The sequence below is a fragment of the Carlito syrichta genome, unplaced genomic scaffold (assembly GCF_000164805.1).
Source record: "Carlito syrichta isolate Samal-C Ts95f unplaced genomic scaffold, Tarsius_syrichta-2.0.1 Scaffold315400, whole genome shotgun sequence".
Classification (NCBI taxonomy): Eukaryota; Metazoa; Chordata; class Mammalia; order Primates; family Tarsiidae; genus Carlito; species Carlito syrichta.
The window spans coordinates 310,471-327,686 of NW_007259496.1; the positions used below are offsets into that span (position 1 = coordinate 310,471).

Consider the following 17,216-nt stretch of genomic DNA (forward strand, 5'->3'; position numbering starts at 1 on the left):
TGCAGTGAGGCCAGGTTCGGGATGTAATTATGTTATTTCCATGTTAAAAGGCGACCCCAGAAGGCACAGAGCTTTAGGATACTTGTAGCACATTAGTTATCAAACTCTAATTATCATGTTTCCCTTTACCTCAGTGCCAGGAGACTCAGGATCTTTTTTTTTCTTTTAAAGACAGGTCCTTGCTGTGTTGCCCAGTGTTCAAGTGATCCTCTGGCCTCATTAGGATACATTTTAGTGGCTCATTTTTATTTTTTTGTTGTTGTTGTTTTTTTGTTTTGAGTCGGAGTCTCGCTCTATTGCCCAGGCTGGAGTGCAGTGGCACGCTCCCAGCCACCACAGCCTCGATCTGCTGGGCTCATGTGATCCTTCCACCTCAGCCTTCCAAGCAGCTGGTACTACAGGCATGCGCCCCCACGCCCAGATAATTTTTTGATTTATTGTAGAAACGAGGTCTCACCATGTTGCCCAGGCTGGTCTCGAACCTCTGGGCTAAGGCAATCCTCTCACCTTTGCCTCCCAAATTGCTAGGATTACAGGCGTGAGCCTCCATGTCCGGCGGGAATAGAGATGTAGATTAAATAGTAAACAAATAAGATACATACTTACTGACTTATTAAAGTCCCTGGTTTAGAATCTAGTTGTGGGACAACAGAATTCCAGGCACCTGCATCCCTTTGATCAATTGCTGAGCCCAGCAGACTTCCTAGATGAGGTGACTCTACCCTGATCCTTCTCCCGAGCACCCAGGGTTACCTTTTGTATGGTGACAGCTGCATAGTCCTGACCAAATTTGTGCCGCCCGTCCTCCCGACTCCTTCGATCCCGCTCCTCCTCTCTTCGAATCTCTCGCATGAAGGTGGCTCGAAGCCGGCCTTGCCTGGCCCGCTCTGCCTTTTGCACTAGAATTATGGCCTCCGTCCGGTGCATTCCTGGAGCGCTCTGGCCAGAGTAAGGGCAAAAGAGCAGGAGGACATGAAGGAGAGCTTGCTTCCAGGGTGGGCAGCTGGGAGACCAGCCACCAAAGCATGCACTAGGGGCATCATCCTCCCAGAGCATCCAAGCGCCCAAGGCCTGTCTTGATGTTGGAGGGTTACAATGAACACAAGAACATCCTTAAAGGAGGCCAGGAATTGCCTAAATTTAGAGCACCCTGAGGCAGGTATGGGGCAGGGTGGAGCCTCTCTGTGTCCTGGAGGCTTTCAGGAAAAGGGGTATTGGAGGAGTTGGGGAGACTGTCTCTCCCACTTACCTCCTTGGAGAACACCGGCTCCATCCTGGACAGGATCTCTGCCAGCATCACCCCTCGCTCCCGCACAGCACTGGACTGCTCCAACAGGAAGTATTTGGGGATTGAAACCTCCAGGTCTGCCTTTGAGGTAATATGTGGGGAGGAGGGTCAGAAATCAAAGTCTGGGCCACCTGGCGGATCCATCACCATTTTCAGCTGCCCGCACACTCCCTAGCACCTCCATCCTAAAACTTTGGGGTGGAAAACTTAACAGGTTATGGGTCAGATCCTCTCAAGGGTCATTGCTCTCTTCCTCTGTTCCCACCCTCTGGCCGGAGTTGACCTGGTTGTACATCAGAATCAACTGGAAATCTCTTAAATGCAGAGTCCCAGGTCCTGCCCAGACTACCAAGTCAGAATGGCAGGGCCTGGGAAATCTGTTTTTTCCAAGTCCACCGCTGCAGCTGGTTGGATAAACTTTGAGACAGTCTTGGAGAGGGAGCAGCACTGGAGGACCTGCAGAAGCTCTGTGCTCTAGAATAGCTTTACTAGAACTTGCCTATGTACACAGATCACCTGAGGATCTTGTTAGAACGCAGATGTAGATTTAATGGGTCTGCGAAGCCGCAGGAGTTCCTGTTTTTGTCATGCCAACGCTGCTGGTCCATGGACCACACCTTGAGGAGCCTCTAGAGGACACGCCTCACCACTCCTCGGCGGTTCCTAGGTCTTCCCAGCCATGCCCCATCCCAACTCTCCACCCACCTCTCAACTACCTCCATGCACCCCCCGGGTTGCTGAAGCCCTTCTCAAAAGGCCAGACCCCATCCTCTGATCTGCCCTGCCTTGCAGATGTCGAAACTCCAGGGCCGTCCGTGGTGGTGGCGGTGGCGGGGTGGAGAGTGCGGCCAAGATCAGCCTCAGCCCCGCCCACCGCGCCCCTCGCTGGCCGGGGCGTGGCCCCGTGGGTACCGGCATTCAAGGCCCTCCCCGCCCCGCCTCCCTCCCCGCGCCCCGCCTCAGCTGGCTGGGGGCGGGGCTCGGCGGCGGCGCACCGGAGTGAGCTTGAGATCCTGCAGTACGTGGTCCAGGTAGTGGGTCTCGCACAGGTCAGCGCGTACCAGCTCGTCCTTGAGCTCCAGCACGCGGCCCGCCACGCCGTCTAGCAGGCGCCGCAGCAGCCGTCGCTTCTGCGGCTGCACCATCTGGTCGTAGATGGTGTCGAACCGGCGCAGCAGCCCCAGGTAGTGCAGGTAGAGCGACGCGAGCCTGTACTGGAAGGACGGCCGCTCCCGCTCGGGCACGGGTTCGAGCAGGGGCTGCTCTCGGTCCAGCAGTTCTCGCAAGGCCACGTGGGAGGACTCCCAGAGGCGCTGGCAGGTTCTGGAGGAAAGGCAGCGTGACTTGAACCACGGAGGAGAGGGGAGACCGAGCCGCCGAACCTTTTGAGTGTGAGCCCGGGTTTCTAGGAGGTGGGATGTTCCTCATGGCCGCCAAAATGGAGTTCAGTGACGTGAGGGGCCCACAGGGGAATCAATGGGTGCCAGCCCAGGCTGAGAGAGGGTGTGAGATTGGGGTCCGCCGATGGATTAGCAAGGAGAATGAATGGACATGCCCTTTAGGGGTCAGGGAGGGAGACAGCCAGGGCTTGGGACTCCGGTAAGGAAGGGATCTTTTGGCCGGGAGCGGTGGCTCACGCCTGTAATCCCACGACTTTGGGAGGCGGAGGCGAGAGGATTGCCTAAGTCCACGGGTTCAGGACCAGCCTGGGCAACATGGCGAGACCTCATTTCTACAAGAAATCAAAAAATTAGCCGGGTGTGGTGGTGCATGCCTGTGGTTCCAACTACTTGGAAGGCTGAGGCGGAAGGGATCACGTGAGCCCAGCAGATCAAGGCTGTGGTGGCCGTGAGCATGCCACTGCACTCCAAAGTGGGCAGCAGAGTGAGACTCTGACTAAAAAAAAAAAAAAAAAAAATCTAGCCGGGCATGGAGGCATTTACCTGTAGTCCCAGCTACTCAAAAGGCTGAGGCATAAAGGATTGCCTGAGTCCATGAAGTCCAGGCTGCAGTGAGCCGAGATTATACCACTGCACTCCAGTCTGGGCAACAGAGTGAGACCCCCCACTCAAAAATAGATAAAAAATAAACCCTTAAAATGGCCTATAATGAAAAGAAAAAAAAATTAAGGAAAGGATCTTTTGGAGTCCCGGGCAGTGAGTCCCTCCAGGCAAGAGTCTGATGTTCTGGACTGGTTGGAGAGTGGGGGGAGGGGTGAGTTTGGAGAGGAGTCTCTTGCCCAGAGCAGAGCCCTGATTCTGAAATGAACAGTCCAAGGGAAGTCTGCAGAGTGAAAGCTGCCACAGCCTGGAGCAGCCAGGGAGCTGTGAACGTCTGGGACCCAGCCAGGCTGGCCCACACCAAAAGTTCCAATCTTGCCTCAGCCTCTCAGGACTGGGAGTGCTTTGCTCTTTGCTCTCCCAGCCCAGGGGCTCTACTGTAGCCCTTCACTCACCCCTCAGACATGGTGTCCACTCCTCACGCTGCCCTTTGTGCCTCTGTGAGCTGGTCATGGGATCCCTGATTCCACTCCCCAAAGCCAGATGGCAGAACAGCCTGATTTTAAGAGTTCTGACCCATTGTACTTAACATTCTAGAGCTGAGGAGAGGAGGCGGGAGGGTGCAGGATTGGGGTCACTTGTCTTGGAGGACGTCCTGGAAGCACACACAGGATGGGAGGGTGATGGTTGCAGGCTCTCACATAACAAACTTTGGAAGGTTAGGGTAGAATGTGGGGTCATCTGTGGCTGTTTTTCATGTGGCGATCAAATAAAGCATCTCTACAAACATCACCTGTAAGTGGTGAAGATTTGGATATACACATTTGTCCTAGGGGCGTTATTCCATAATAAGGCATAACTGCAACTTCTCATCCAGAGAAAACTCTGTTCCTTAATCCAGCCTCAGCCTCCTATGTGATAAAACCTGACCTTTACGCTGTTTATAACTGCACTGAGTGGCCTGTGGGTGGAGGAGGAAGGGCACTGGATTTGGGGTCAGAAGGTCCTGATGTCCCAACTTGCCCCCATGTGCGAAGGTGAGCACGACCAGGCCTGCCTCACTGTGGTCTGCTGAGAGCTCACATGGTTCATGTGAGCTAGATCTGTGTCACGGATTATGCTAGAAAGTGTGGTGGATGCTGCCCAGTGGTGTTTGGGGCTATTCCCCCATCATTGCTACAGGCTCAGAAAACTATTTGTTGGAAAATACAAAATGCTATATCAGCAGCAGCTTGACACTGGTCTGCTGGGATGAGTTTTTTGGCTCAATGTTAAGTCGGGGCCTATGAATAGATACATGTGTGAGGAACAGAAAAGGGGGAGGAGCAAAGAGGAAGAGGAATTCTCAAACTTAGTATGTTACGAACTACCCCAGAATCTTGTTAGAATGCGGATTCCACTCTGGATCTGAGGAAGGGCCCAAAAGTCTGCAGTTCTAACAAGTGCCCGGGTGTTCCCGGCCTATGACTCACCCCTTAAGTGGCAAGCACAGAGCTGGATTAGGTGGCAGTGAGACTAGAGGCCAGATCTTCTGGCCTGTCGCTGGCTAGATTTGGACCCAAATGTGGATCATTAGCTCCAAGCTCATGGAATTTCCATGTGAGGCTTGTGGTATGAGAGAATTCATGTGATGTACGAGGAGGGACCCCAAAAAACTGTAATTAGTTTTTGGAGGGCAGGCCCCTTGTAGTACAGGCTTCCCCCACTAGGTCAGTGTTCTAGAACCCATTGGCATTAGTGTACCGGCTAGTGTTGTTGTGAGAGGCTGTGGTCTGCTTCAGTGAAAATTTTTCTTTTGAGAGTCCTTCAACATGTTTGCCATTTCATGATGAGTGATTTATGAGAGCACCTGCCCACACTGTGCTGAGTGTTCAGCAGTTTTTACCAAAAATGGTACGATCCCCGTACCCCATCCTCCCTTCTTGCCCCAACCAACATTTGTTTCCCTGGATGAAAAACATCCTCAAAGGTAAAACAAAAAACAGTAGAATGGCATCAAAATTGATGAGTTCAAAAATTGTTTTGAGCAGTGGGAAAAGCATCTCAACAGGTTTACTGCATCAAATGGAGAGTACTTTGAAGGTGACTGAAGTTTAAGCTGTAAGAATAAATGCACAGATTTTTATAAATTACATTCCGGGTATTTTGGGGTCCCCCCTCATATGTAGCAATGCAGCCAGAGGTCAGCCATTATTAAATAAAGGTGATGCCTTTTCAGTACAGGAAGTTGAAGGTGACAGTACAATTACAGAGTCCAGCCGGGCTCGGTGGCTCGGCCTGTGATCCCGCACTTTGGGAGGCCGAGGTGAGTGGATTGCCTGAGCCCGCGGTTTCGAGACCCGCCTGGGTAACTTGGCAAGACCTCATCTCTACAATAAATCAAAAAATTAGCCGGGCGTGGTAGCGCGCGCCTGTAGTTCCAGCTACTCGGAAGGCTGAGGCGGAAGGTTCTCTGGAGCCCAGCAGTTCGAGGCTACGGTGGGTGGGAGCAGCCGCTGCACTCCAGTCTGGGCGACAGAGTGAAACCCCAACTCAAAAAAAAAACAAACACACAATTACAAAGAGAATACAGGGAACATAAAGGAGGATTTGAGATCTGTCTAAATCCCACCCCTGCACTCCACCCTTCCGGACTTGGAAGTGAATGTAAGGGTCATGTGCCCACAAGATTAAACAGAGTCTATGTGGGGGATGTGAAAGAAAATGAGACCCTGGACACAATGGCTAATTAGCTTTTACAGCTCCTTGCTGTTATCAATAAGTTTCTTTGTAGATCTTTATCTCGGGGTCCCTTTTGTTTATATATTTTACCCAATCGATGCTGGCCTAACAGAACCTCATATTCCTCCACAATAGAGAAAAGGCAACTGTGGTCAGATAGCTGGGCATGATGGCTCATGCCTTTAATCCCAGCACTTTGGGAGGCAGAGGCCAGAGGATTACCTGAGCCCAGGGGCTCAAGACTAACCTGGGCAGCTTGACAAGAACTCATGTCTACAGTAAATTTAAAAAAAAAATTAGCCAGGTGTGCTGGCACAGGCCTGTAGTTCCAGCTACTTGGGAGGCTGTGGTGGAAGGATTGCCTGAGCCCAGCAGGTCAAGACTGCAGTGGCCATGAGCGTGCACTCCAACTGGGCAACAGAGTCAAACTCTGATTTTTTTAAAAAGCGTGTGGGCCTGGTTTGGTGGCTCAGCCTGTAACCCCAGCACTTTGGGAGGCCAAGGCAAGTGGATTGCCTGGGCCCGCGGGTTCGAGACCAGCCCGGGCAACTTGGCGAGACCTCCTCTCTACAATAAATCAAAAATCAGCCAGGCATGTTAGTGCGCACCTGTAGTTTCTGCTACTTGGAAGGCTGAGACGGAAGGATCGCTGGAGCCCAGAAGGTCGACGCTGGGGTGACCATGAGGTGCCACTGCACTCCGGCCTGGGAGACGAAGTGAGACTCCGACTCAAAAAAAAAAAATGGGTGGTCAGATGGTAAGTGGTAAATCTAGGTGTAGGCTGTGGTACTTTACTTTCTGGCCATTTTCCTGTGGGTTTTGATTTTTTTTTTTTTTTTTTTGAGTTGGAGTCTCAAAAAAAAAAAAAAAAAAAGTCCCCAGTGATTTGTTCTGAAATCAAGGGAAAAACAAAAAAATCTTACAGTCTCAGCAGGTTATTTAGGAGCTGGCCTGGGCCAGCTTTTTGTATCTGGAAGAATAGATCAGTGTAGGCCTTTTACCCAGCACAGTAGCTGTCATACAGGACACAATGACAGTTGGTGGGAAATGGCATCACAAAACCACAGCCTGAAAGAGTAACACACACGAGGAATTTCCGACCCAGAGAGGGAAACAGATGGCAGTAGTAAATCTAGGACTTTAATCCAAGTCCCAAGTCCTGCTTCAGTTCACTACCAATTAGAGCATTTGTACAATCACAAAGCATTATCACATGTTGCTCATGGGATACACCCAGAAAGCAGTTTCTAAAAAGTATCAGTATATTACTCATATTACCTGTGGTAGCCTCACAAAGTGAAGATACCCTTGCCTCAGACCACACCCCAGCTTCAGGTGCCCCTCTTTCAAATCACCAGTGTGCCAGAACAGTTCACCCTTTATTTATGTCAGGCCCTGGGTCGCTTGGAGCTGGTGTACTTGGTGACAACTTTGGTGCCCTATGACACAGTGTGCTTGGCCAGCTTCCCAGGCAGCAGCAGACACACAGTTGTCTGGACTTCCCAGGAGGTCAGGGTGGTCTGGCCCATATGCTGGGCCAGCCTGGCCGCCTCACCGGCCATCAGCTCTAACACATCATACACAAACGAGTTCATGATACTCATGGCCTTGGCAGAGATGCCAATGTCGGGGTGCACCTAGAGAAGCAGCAGGACCACTCTGTTAATGGGGGCTTTGCCTGCACTGCGGACCGCAACCCCAGGCTGGAGCCTCAGAAGCCAGAGGCAGGAGGCAAGGCCTCTTTGCCAGCCCCTTTCCAGAGGCCAACAGACATGGAAATAAGTATCTGGGTTTTCTTTTTACTACCACAGTATATCCAAGTGAAAAAAAAAAGTTCTCCAACCACAAGAGGTAACACTACTAAGCTCCTTATATTAGCCGTGTGCAGTGGCTCACGCCTGTAATCCCAGCAATTTGGGAGGCTGAGGTGAGAGGATTACCTGAGCTCAGGGGTTCAAGATCAACCTGAGCAACATGGCAAGACCCGTCTCCACAGTAAGTAAAAAAAACAGCTGGGCATGGTGGTGCATGCCTGTGGTTCCAGCTACTTGGAAGGCTGAAGTGGAAGGATCGCCTGAGCCCAGGAAGTCAGGGTTGCGGTGGCTGTGAGTGTGCCACGGCACTCCAGCCTGGGCGACAGAGAATCCAACTCAAAAAAACAAAAACAAAAACTCCTTATATAAGCACATGCAAGCACCTATATTTAACACATGGGATCAGTTACACATGCATCTTGCTTTTTTCATTTGATGAATTTGCATAGCATTCTGTGGCATGGATAAATCATGGGTGACATCACCTTTCCTCTCTTAGTGGACATTTAGGGTTTTTTGGGTTTTGTTTTTTGTTATTAGATGGTGCTACAGTCAATCTACATCTTTGAACCTTATATGAGCATAAATGAGTTGTTCCCAAGGCAGGACTGCAGGGTCAAAGGGTTTGTGCACTTAATTTGGTAGATAGTTATCAGGTTACTCTCCAACTAGCATATCCATGTGACACAGTCACAGCACCAGCCTAGGAGGTAAAAGACCTGTGTTCTGTGGCTCTACCATTGAATCACTGTGACCTAAGGCACTTTCCTCTGGGGCTCAGTTTCTTCTGTCACACAAGCTTTTGAACTAGGTCATCTCTAATAAGACAAATGGTAGGTACCTGGTAAGAATCCTAAAATGTGAGGAGGGCTGGGAGCTATGGAAACAAAATTCCAATGTCTGGCCACAGTATGTTTTAAAAATTCCCCAGTTGTTCTGAATGTACACCCAGGAGCAAGTATTACTACTGTATTAGCCACTAGCCTTATTTAGTTTCACCCCAGCCTTAGTCCTGGTGGGAGGTCTACTCTGAGGATGTGGGGAAGACAAACACCTGAAAAATATTTGGGAGAGGGAATACAACTAACTGAACCCACCACTACCTTACTATAAGAGAAGGGATCTCTGTAGGTCAGTGACCCATTAGGCGATCTATGGTGAAAAATCAGGAAGCCTTGTTCTGAGATTTAATGACAGTTATGGTTTGAATACTTATTGCCTCCAAAAACGCATGTTGACACTTAACCTTCAATGTGGCAGTATTGAGAGGTGGAGCCTTTAAGTGGTGACTGGATCATGAAGGCTCTGCCCTCATGGATGGATTAATTAATTCCTGGATTAATGGGTTCATGGATGAGTGGGTTATCACGGGTATCTTCTCATGGTTTCATAGGGAGAGGAAGAGAGACCTGAGCTAGCACATCAGCACATACAGCCCCTTTGCAATAAGACCCTGCATTCCTCAGGTCTTTTTTTTTTTTTTTGAGTCGGGGGTCTCACTCTATCGCCCAGGCTGGAGTGCAGTGGCATGATCATGGCTCACTGCAGCCTCAACCTCCGAACTCAAGCAATCCTCCCTCCTCAGCCACTATGCCCAACTAGTTTTTGTTTTTGTTTTTTGGGGAGAGATGTGGTCTTGCTATGTTTCCCAGGTTGGCCTTGAACTCTTGGGCTCAAGCAATCTCCCTACCTTGGCCTCCCAAAGTACTGGGATTACAGGTCTCAGGACTCTTGAATCCTCACCAGCTCCTCGACCAGGGACTTCTCAATCTCCATAACTGTAAGAAACAAATTCCTTTTCTTTTACATTAAGTAATTAATAATAATAATAATAATAATAAAAAAGCTGGGCACAGTGGCCCAAACCTATAATCCCAGCACTTTGGGAGGCCGAGGCAAGAGATTACCTGAGCTCATGAGTTCAAGACCAGCCTGGGCAACGTGGTGAGCCCTCATCTCTACAATTCATCAAAAAATTAGCTGGGCGTGGTGGCGCGAGCCTGTCATTCTGTATTTGGAAGGCTGAGGCAGAAGGATCGCCTGAGCTCAGCAGGTAGAGGCTGCGGTGGCCATGAGTGTGCCACTGCACTCCGGCCTGGGTGACAAGAGTGACACTCCAACTCAAAAAAAAAAAAAGAGAGTGGGGGAGGGAGTGGGTATTACTGAGGCCTGTGTCTTAGCCCAATTTGGGGGCTCAGAAATGATGACTAATGGGTTGGACCAGACCTGGCCTCATCAAGGAGGGTGCTGCCAAGTAGTCCCTTGATCTCCACTGAGAGTGAGAGCTGCTTTTCACCCCAGCAGCCCTCAGGAGAACGGGATGTGCTGGCAGCAGAAGGGATTTGGGCTAAACCAGCTTTGTGCCAGCTGCAGATTTCCTGCTGGTGGTGGCAATCAGAGGTAATGTGGAGAGGGCGGCTGGGACAGAGCTTGGCTCCCATGCTGTCTCTGCCATTGGCTGAATGTAGGTGTGGAGCGGTCATGTCTCTCCCACTTGGCACCTGACAAGGTCTGCCTCTTCACAATTTTTTTTTTTGAGTTGGAGTCTCACTCTGTCGCCTGAGGCGGAAGGATGCCTCTGCCTCCTAAAGTGCTGGGATTACAGGTGTGAGCCACCAAGCTTGGTTGTCCAATCCCATTTTCTTTTCTTTTTTTTAAGAATGGAAAATATAGTTTATTTAGAAAGTATGAGAGAGAGAGAAGGGAAATTTGCCTCTCCAAGGTAGGAGAGGGGGGCAAAGCTTAGGAAACATGGTGGCGGCCATAGCACAAAGAGTACATGGCCACATCAGAGTCTAGTAAAGCAAAGGCAAGTCAACCCCACTTTCTTCAGGGCACACGAACGTGTGTTGGTCAACCTACCCAGGTTGTCAATTCACTAAAACTGCTAATGGGATTCAGACAGGAGATAAGCTCTACCTCTGGGACCTCTTCTAACAGAGGGGCAGGAATTTTAGGCAGGTTGGAGAGACCCAGGGTGGGCAGCACAGCCACCCCTGCCTCCTCCTGGCTCTGGCTCTGGCTCTGCTGAATCAGGCAATGATTTTGGATCCTCCAGATAGGTGGTCACTGGAGACCCACTGATGCCCTAAGTGTCTGTCAGTGTGCTGAGTCCCAGGAGCGCCTGCAGTCCCTGTGTGTTGGCGAGAGGAACACACAAGAGGGATGCTAAGGGCTTGCCCAGAGCCAAGGGAGCAAGGACACTGCCACTATCAAGTCATATGACTCAGTTACCCTATGGAAGCCTTAGGGACCTCAGGTACTACATCTGTAAGGTAGGCAAGCCCTAAACTGCTCAAAGAACTGAGGGCAGCCTGTCCGGAAGTCCTTTTCCAAAACTCCAGTTCACAGATTGTTCCTCTTTCCACTCACTACTAATGCTCCTTGTTTGTGTCATATGTTGGTACCCGATCCCTTTCGGCCTAGCACAGAAAGTGTTGTCTTCCTGTCCTTTAATTATGTCCCACCTACATCTTGTCTGTCTGAAAGCCCTGTAAACTTCTGGAGGGTGGTGGGGAGCATGCTTTCAATGTCGCCTGCCTATCACAGCTGCAGAAGATCTAGGGAGGCGGCGAGACCTCCGAGATCAGTCCTGCCACCTCAAGAGGGGCACAGCATTCCCAAGCCACTTGCCCCAGTGCCAGCACTAAACCAGAGTCCCGGCTTCCAGTCCAGTGCCCTTCCAAGGCACTTCACCAGCACATCCTACATACAAGTTCCCGCTCCCCACTCACCTACTACAACACCCTAAATGCACAAAGAGTAGGTTTCTTTACCCTACTAGCGCTTTTTTGGACTTCTTTTTCCCAGAACGGCGACCCCACATGGCCCCCGGACTGCTGGTGCTGCTGTCCACGCTCCAAGCTCATCCTCCTGCTCCTTTAACAGCCCTGTTAGGGTCCCACACTCCCAGTGGGGCCTCCAGATTGTTAGGTTAGACCCACTGGGGGTGTCGGTATCTGGGGTACGACCTGATGCCACATGAAAGATGCAAAGAATTGCACAGACCTTAGATTAGAAAATACAGTTTATTTTAAAAGTAAATTAGAAAGGGGAAAAAAAGATTCCCCTCCCCAAGGTAGGGAGGGGGCCAAAGTCAGGAAGCATGGCAACAGCCATAGCTCAAAGAGCCCATGACCTCACCAGTCTAGCAAGGCAATGGCCACTTGTTGCTTGTGATTAATCCTTTTAACTATTCCCTTTGGGGGAAGGTCATTAAAGTGACTGGATGGTGGTCTGCTCCATGTCATTACAAAGGGACAGGCAAACGCAGGTACTGATGTCAGGTGATGGACAGCAGGCAGATGGGTGAGTTAGTCACATGATTGCTGCCATGGTGGGGTCTGTCTGTGTCACATAGGTCACAAAGGGCTGATTAGGCTAACTTGGGTGTTTGGGCCCTGGGGTGTTTTTCCTGCAAGAGACTTGTTAGACTTTTGCAATCCACAATCTCCTTGACCAAAGGTGGTCTTATTATCATTTCTATGGCTTTGGCCAGCTAAAGGGTGATCTTGGACCCTCTGCCTTGACAAGAAATCTAAAAGTTTACTGTAGATTATTATGCTAAATCATGAATTGAAAGGTTGGGCTGTCCTAGTCTTGCATCTGCTGGAGATTTGCCAGGGGGGCGGGATAGGCTGCTGCTTGGCCTTCAGTAGAATGTCTAAACACTTTCTAATAGCTATGCTGAAGCAAAAAGACTAAACTAAGAATAAACTAAGATTCTTCTAGGTTTCCATAGGTACGTCCTTTCAAGCCCCTTCCTGCTCCTCAGAGCCAATTTTATGAAGTCAGCTGCCCTGCCAGATGTGGCTGGGGGCATGCACCTGGACAGCAAGGAGGAGGGGCTGGGCTCAACCTATCCAGAACATGCTCTTCCTTAACCCTGAGATTAATTCCTCCCTCCTCTCCCCCAAGTTGTCTGAATTGAGAAACCCTTCACCAGACCACTCCCCTCAACCCTACCATCTCTCAATTTATTTTCACACTTGTGAAAAAGTTCACACAGCTCCAGACCTGTAACCACTGAGTGTAGTTTAGAGTGCTGGGGACTCCAGAAGGCGGCGCACAGGCTCCCTCCCACAAGGGAGCCCCGAGACTGGTTAACATCAAGTCACTGGGGAAGGATGAAGGGGCTGTAGGATGTGATGCCCCCGGTAAGGAGGGCTCCAGCAGCCAGGAGCCACTTACTGGCACAAGAGGGATATGAAGACAGATTTATAGGATGGATATCATTTAATTGGAAAGAATGGAGGACAGAGACAGGGTTTCAAATGCAGAGAGTGGCATCCATGTGTATATAGTGAAGCTTGGAATGAAGGCAGAAGACCGAGCAGAACAGAATGGCTGAACCTGGGTGCAGACTAACAGAGTGGGTGTGGTGTGGGGTGGAGTGCGGGTTGCGACTACTGGAGGAAGCAAGAAGCAGAATCAATGAGTGCTCTCCATAAAAGCAAATGTGATTGTTGTGGAAGTTAGCTCCAAAGGGAAGAAAAGGGCCATTGTGAAATGGAGAGAGTTAATTGTCTCACTTAGCACCTCCATGGGAACAAATATTTCAGGTCCTTAAATGCTGTGATCAAAGAAATCTGGGAGCCAGGCTCGGTGGCTCAGCCTGTAATCAATCCCGCACCTTAGGAGGCTGAGGTGAGTGGATTGCCTGAGCGTTGGGTTGGGTTCAAGACCCGCCTGGGCAACTTGGTGTGACCTCATCTCTATAACAATAAATCAAAAATTAGCTGGGCGTGGTAGCGCATGCCTGTAATTCCAGCTACTCAGAAGGCTGAGGCGGAAGGATCGCTGGAGCCCAGCAGGTCGGAGCCCAACAGGTCGAGGCTGCGGTGGCCGGGAGCGGCCACTGCACTCCAGTCTGGGCGACAGAGTGAGACTCCAACTCAAAAAAAAAAGAAAGAAATCTGGGCAGGGCTCAGGCTCAGTGGCTCAGCCTATAATATCGGCACTTTTAGGAGGCCGAGGCGAGTGGATTGCCTGAGCTCGCGGGTTCCAGACCAGCCGGGCAACTTGGCGAGACCTTATCTCTACGATAAATCAAAAATTAGCCAGACTCAGTAGCTTGCGTCTGTAGTTCTGGCTACTTGAAAGGCTGAGGCAGAAGTGAAGGGTACAGGAAACATCTAGAGGGGCGGCTCCCAAAATGGCACCGAACATGGTAAAGCCACACTAGACAACAAAGGCCCTAGGTTTCTCTCTCTCTCTCTCTCTCTCTCTCTCTCTCTCTCTCTCTCTCTCTCTCTCTCTCTCTCTCTCTCTCTCTCTGCAGAGAGAGTCGTTAATGGTGCCGAAATCCTTTCAAGAAGGATCACTGGGGCCCAGGTCAATGCTGGAGTGGCCATAAGTGTGTGCCACTGCACTCCAGCCTGGACGACAGAGTGAGACTCCAACTCAAATAAAAAAGAAAACAAAAAAAAACTGAAGCAGTTGGGCTCGGTGGTTTATACCAGTAATCCCAGCACTTTGGAAGGTGGAGGCGAGTGGACTGCCTGAGTCCAGGGATACGAGACCAGCCTGGGCAACTTGCCAAGACCTCCTCTCTACAATAAAACTAAAAATTAGGTGGGTGTGGTGGTGCATGCCTATAGTCCCAGCTACTTGAGAGGCTGAGGCAGAAGGAACCCCTAAGCCCAGCAGGTCAAGGCTGTGGTGGCCATAAGCATGCCACTGTACTCTAGCTTGGGCAATACAGTGAGACTCCGACTCAAAAAAAGAAAGAAAAAAAAATCTGGAGCAGCATGAAAATCTTGGGGGAGAAGAGGATATTCCAAATCAGTAAGAGGTAGACAGAGGACCCAAAACAAGCATTACCTGCCAGTGTGTGAAAAACAACAGTCCCCTCATTCAATTTCCCTCTCCACCCAGTTCTGAACATCTGGTTACTGCTGGGCCTGGTGGCTCACACCTGTAATCCCAGTGCTTTGGGAGGCAGAGGCAAGACTGCCTTAGCCCAGAGGTTTGAAACCAGCCTGAGCAACATGGCGAGACCTTGTCTCTACAATAAATAAAAAAAATTAGCTGGGCATAGTGGTACACACCTGTGATGCTGAAGCAGAAGGATCACCTAAGCCCAGTGGGTTGAAGCTGCAGTGGTTGTGAGTGCACCACTGCACTGCAGCTTGGGCAACAGAGACTCCAACTCAAAAAAAAAAAAAATTAGCTGGGTATGGTGGCACATGCATGTTGTTCCAGATATTTGGAAGGCTGAGGCAGGATTGCCTGAACCCAACAGGCTACGGCTGCGCTAGCCTTGACTATGCCACTACACTTCAGCCTGGGTGACAGTGAAACTCCAACTAAAAAAAAATAGTGAATGTCTGGTTACAGCTTACCTGCCAAGGTTTCAGAGGATGAAGACAGCAATTCATCTTCCAAAATAAGGCACTGCTAATTTTATAAATATTTTGTGGACTTTTTAAAGCATTCCTAACATTATCAAGATTGGTATTTTTCTAGACCAGTAAGTTGACAAGACTGCGTCCATAGCTCCAGATCCTGACCTCCTGTCCCTTAGCACCTCAGATACAGTACTCCGGAGACCCCAAGACTTTACCTGGATTCTCAGTAACACTCAGGCACTTCCCTGGCTGGAGTAGGAGGGGTCCTCTGTCTATTTGCTTACCCTACCCACTGGCTTTTCAGACACCACTGTCCTCTGAACCATGGCTCTGGATACTCAGGACAGACCAATTGAGGCTATTCTGCTTCAGGACCTACTTAAGGCACAAAGCAGTCAAGCCTGCCCCTCTGGGGTCAGCAGGTGAAGCAGAGAATTCTTGGTCTCAGCTGCAGAGTCCAACCAGGTGCTCTTGTCCACTCTGCCGAGGGCAGCTCTTGAACTGCATGGCCATCTGAGAAGACTCTACTCATCTTTCAACGCAGAGCACCAATCCTGCCTTTCTGGGCAGCTAATTCAATGAGAAGCTTCCTTTTGAATGCTTCTGTCTCCTATCAAAATTACAATTTAGGCTGGGGGTAGTGGCTCATGCCTATAATCCCAGCACTTTGGGAGGCCGAGGTGAGAGGACTGCCTGAGCCCATGAGTTCCAGACCAGCCAGGGCAACTTGGCAAGACCTCATCTCTACAATAAATCAAAAAATTAGCTGGGCATGGTGGTGTGTGCCTGTAGTTCCAGCTACTTGGAAGGCTGAAGCAGGACTGCCTGAGCCAGCAAGTCGAGGCTGCGGTGGCCATGAACATGCCACTGCACTCTAGCCTGGGTGACAGAGTAAGACTCTGACTCAAAAAAAAAAAAAAAAAAAAATCACAATTTAGCATCTAATTTATGTCCTTTCTATATCTTGTTATATAGTCTTATTGGTCTTTCCACTAGATCATAAGCTCCCTGGGGATTGACACCACCTGGGACATTTTCCCCCCATACTCTTAGACGAACTATAATGAATACTAAAAAATCAGTATGTTTTCCCACAGACATGGCTGCTGAAATTTCAGAGGTAGAGGAATGAATCCATGCCAGTAAGGATGGCCACTGGTGTAGAAATGCTAACTCAAGTTCAAAAGAACCAGACAAGGTATGCAGAGCCGTATGCAGAGCCCTGGGCCGCAACTTAATTCCATAGTGCTGATGAAAATTATGACTGTGGACAGGTAAAACAATAAAACTTCCTGTGTCCCAACAGGAAGAATGGTTCACAAACTTTGGTGTGAAAACAGAATTCTCATTCCACCAAACGGAATCAATAGGCTTGGAGCTCAGCAAGCTGCATTTTAAAATTTTTAAATAATTTTTATTTTTGTTGAGAAGTCTTGCTATGCTGCCCTGGCTAGCCTCAAGCAATCCTCCCACCCCAGCTTCCCAAAGTGATGGGATTACAGGCATGAGCCACACACAGTACCCAGCCAGTCAATCTGCATTTTAAATAAGTATCCCAGCCGGGATCGGTGGCTCAGCCTGTAATTCCAGCACTTTGGGAGGCTGAGGTGAGTGGATTGCATGAGCCCGCGGGTTCGAGACCCGCCTGGGCAACTTCGCAAGACCTCATCTCTACAATAAATCAAAAAATTAGCTGGGCGTGGTAGCGCACGCCTGTAGTTCCAGCTACTTGGAAGGCTGAGGCAGAAGGATCGCCGGAGCCCAGCAGGTCGAGGCTGCGGTGCCGGGAGCAGCCACTGCCCTCCAGTCTGGGTAACAAAGTGAGACTCCAACTCAAAAATAAATAAATAAATAAATAAAATAAAATAAAATAAAAATTTTTAAATAATTTTTATTTTTGTTGAGAAGTCTTGCTATGTTGCCCTGCCTAGCCTCAAGCAATCCTCCCACCCCAGCCTCCCAAAGTGATGGGATTATAGGCATGAGCCACACACAGTACCCAGTCAATCTGCATTTTTTTTTTTTTTTTTTTTTTTTAATTGGG

The 17,216-nt window shown here is 49.7% G+C and overlaps 2 protein-coding genes across 2 annotated transcripts in view; both read right to left on the reverse strand.

Moving 5' to 3' along the window:
- The window catches only part of IQCA1L (IQ motif containing with AAA domain 1 like), an 18,836-nt gene extending 15,054 nt beyond the window's left edge, over positions 1 to 3,782 (reverse strand). Inside the window, exons 1-4 of the mRNA XM_021706272.1 lie at positions 3,744 to 3,782; positions 2,284 to 2,611; positions 1,250 to 1,369; positions 754 to 939 (exon numbers count right to left, since the gene is read on the reverse strand). Of these exons, the coding sequence (XP_021561947.1) occupies positions 754 to 939; positions 1,250 to 1,369; positions 2,284 to 2,611; positions 3,744 to 3,754 (645 nt within the window). The 5' untranslated portion in view covers positions 3,755 to 3,782. The remainder of the gene's footprint in view (positions 1 to 753; positions 940 to 1,249; positions 1,370 to 2,283; positions 2,612 to 3,743) is intronic.
- Positions 3,783 to 7,375: 3,593 nt separating this feature from the next.
- Positions 7,376 to 17,216, reverse strand: part of ABCF2 (ATP binding cassette subfamily F member 2) — a 26,716-nt gene continuing 16,875 nt past the window's right edge. Inside the window, exon 16 of the mRNA XM_008072699.2 lies at positions 7,376 to 7,646. Coding sequence (XP_008070890.2) covers positions 7,610 to 7,646 — 37 coding nt within the window. The 3' untranslated portion in view covers positions 7,376 to 7,609. The remainder of the gene's footprint in view (positions 7,647 to 17,216) is intronic.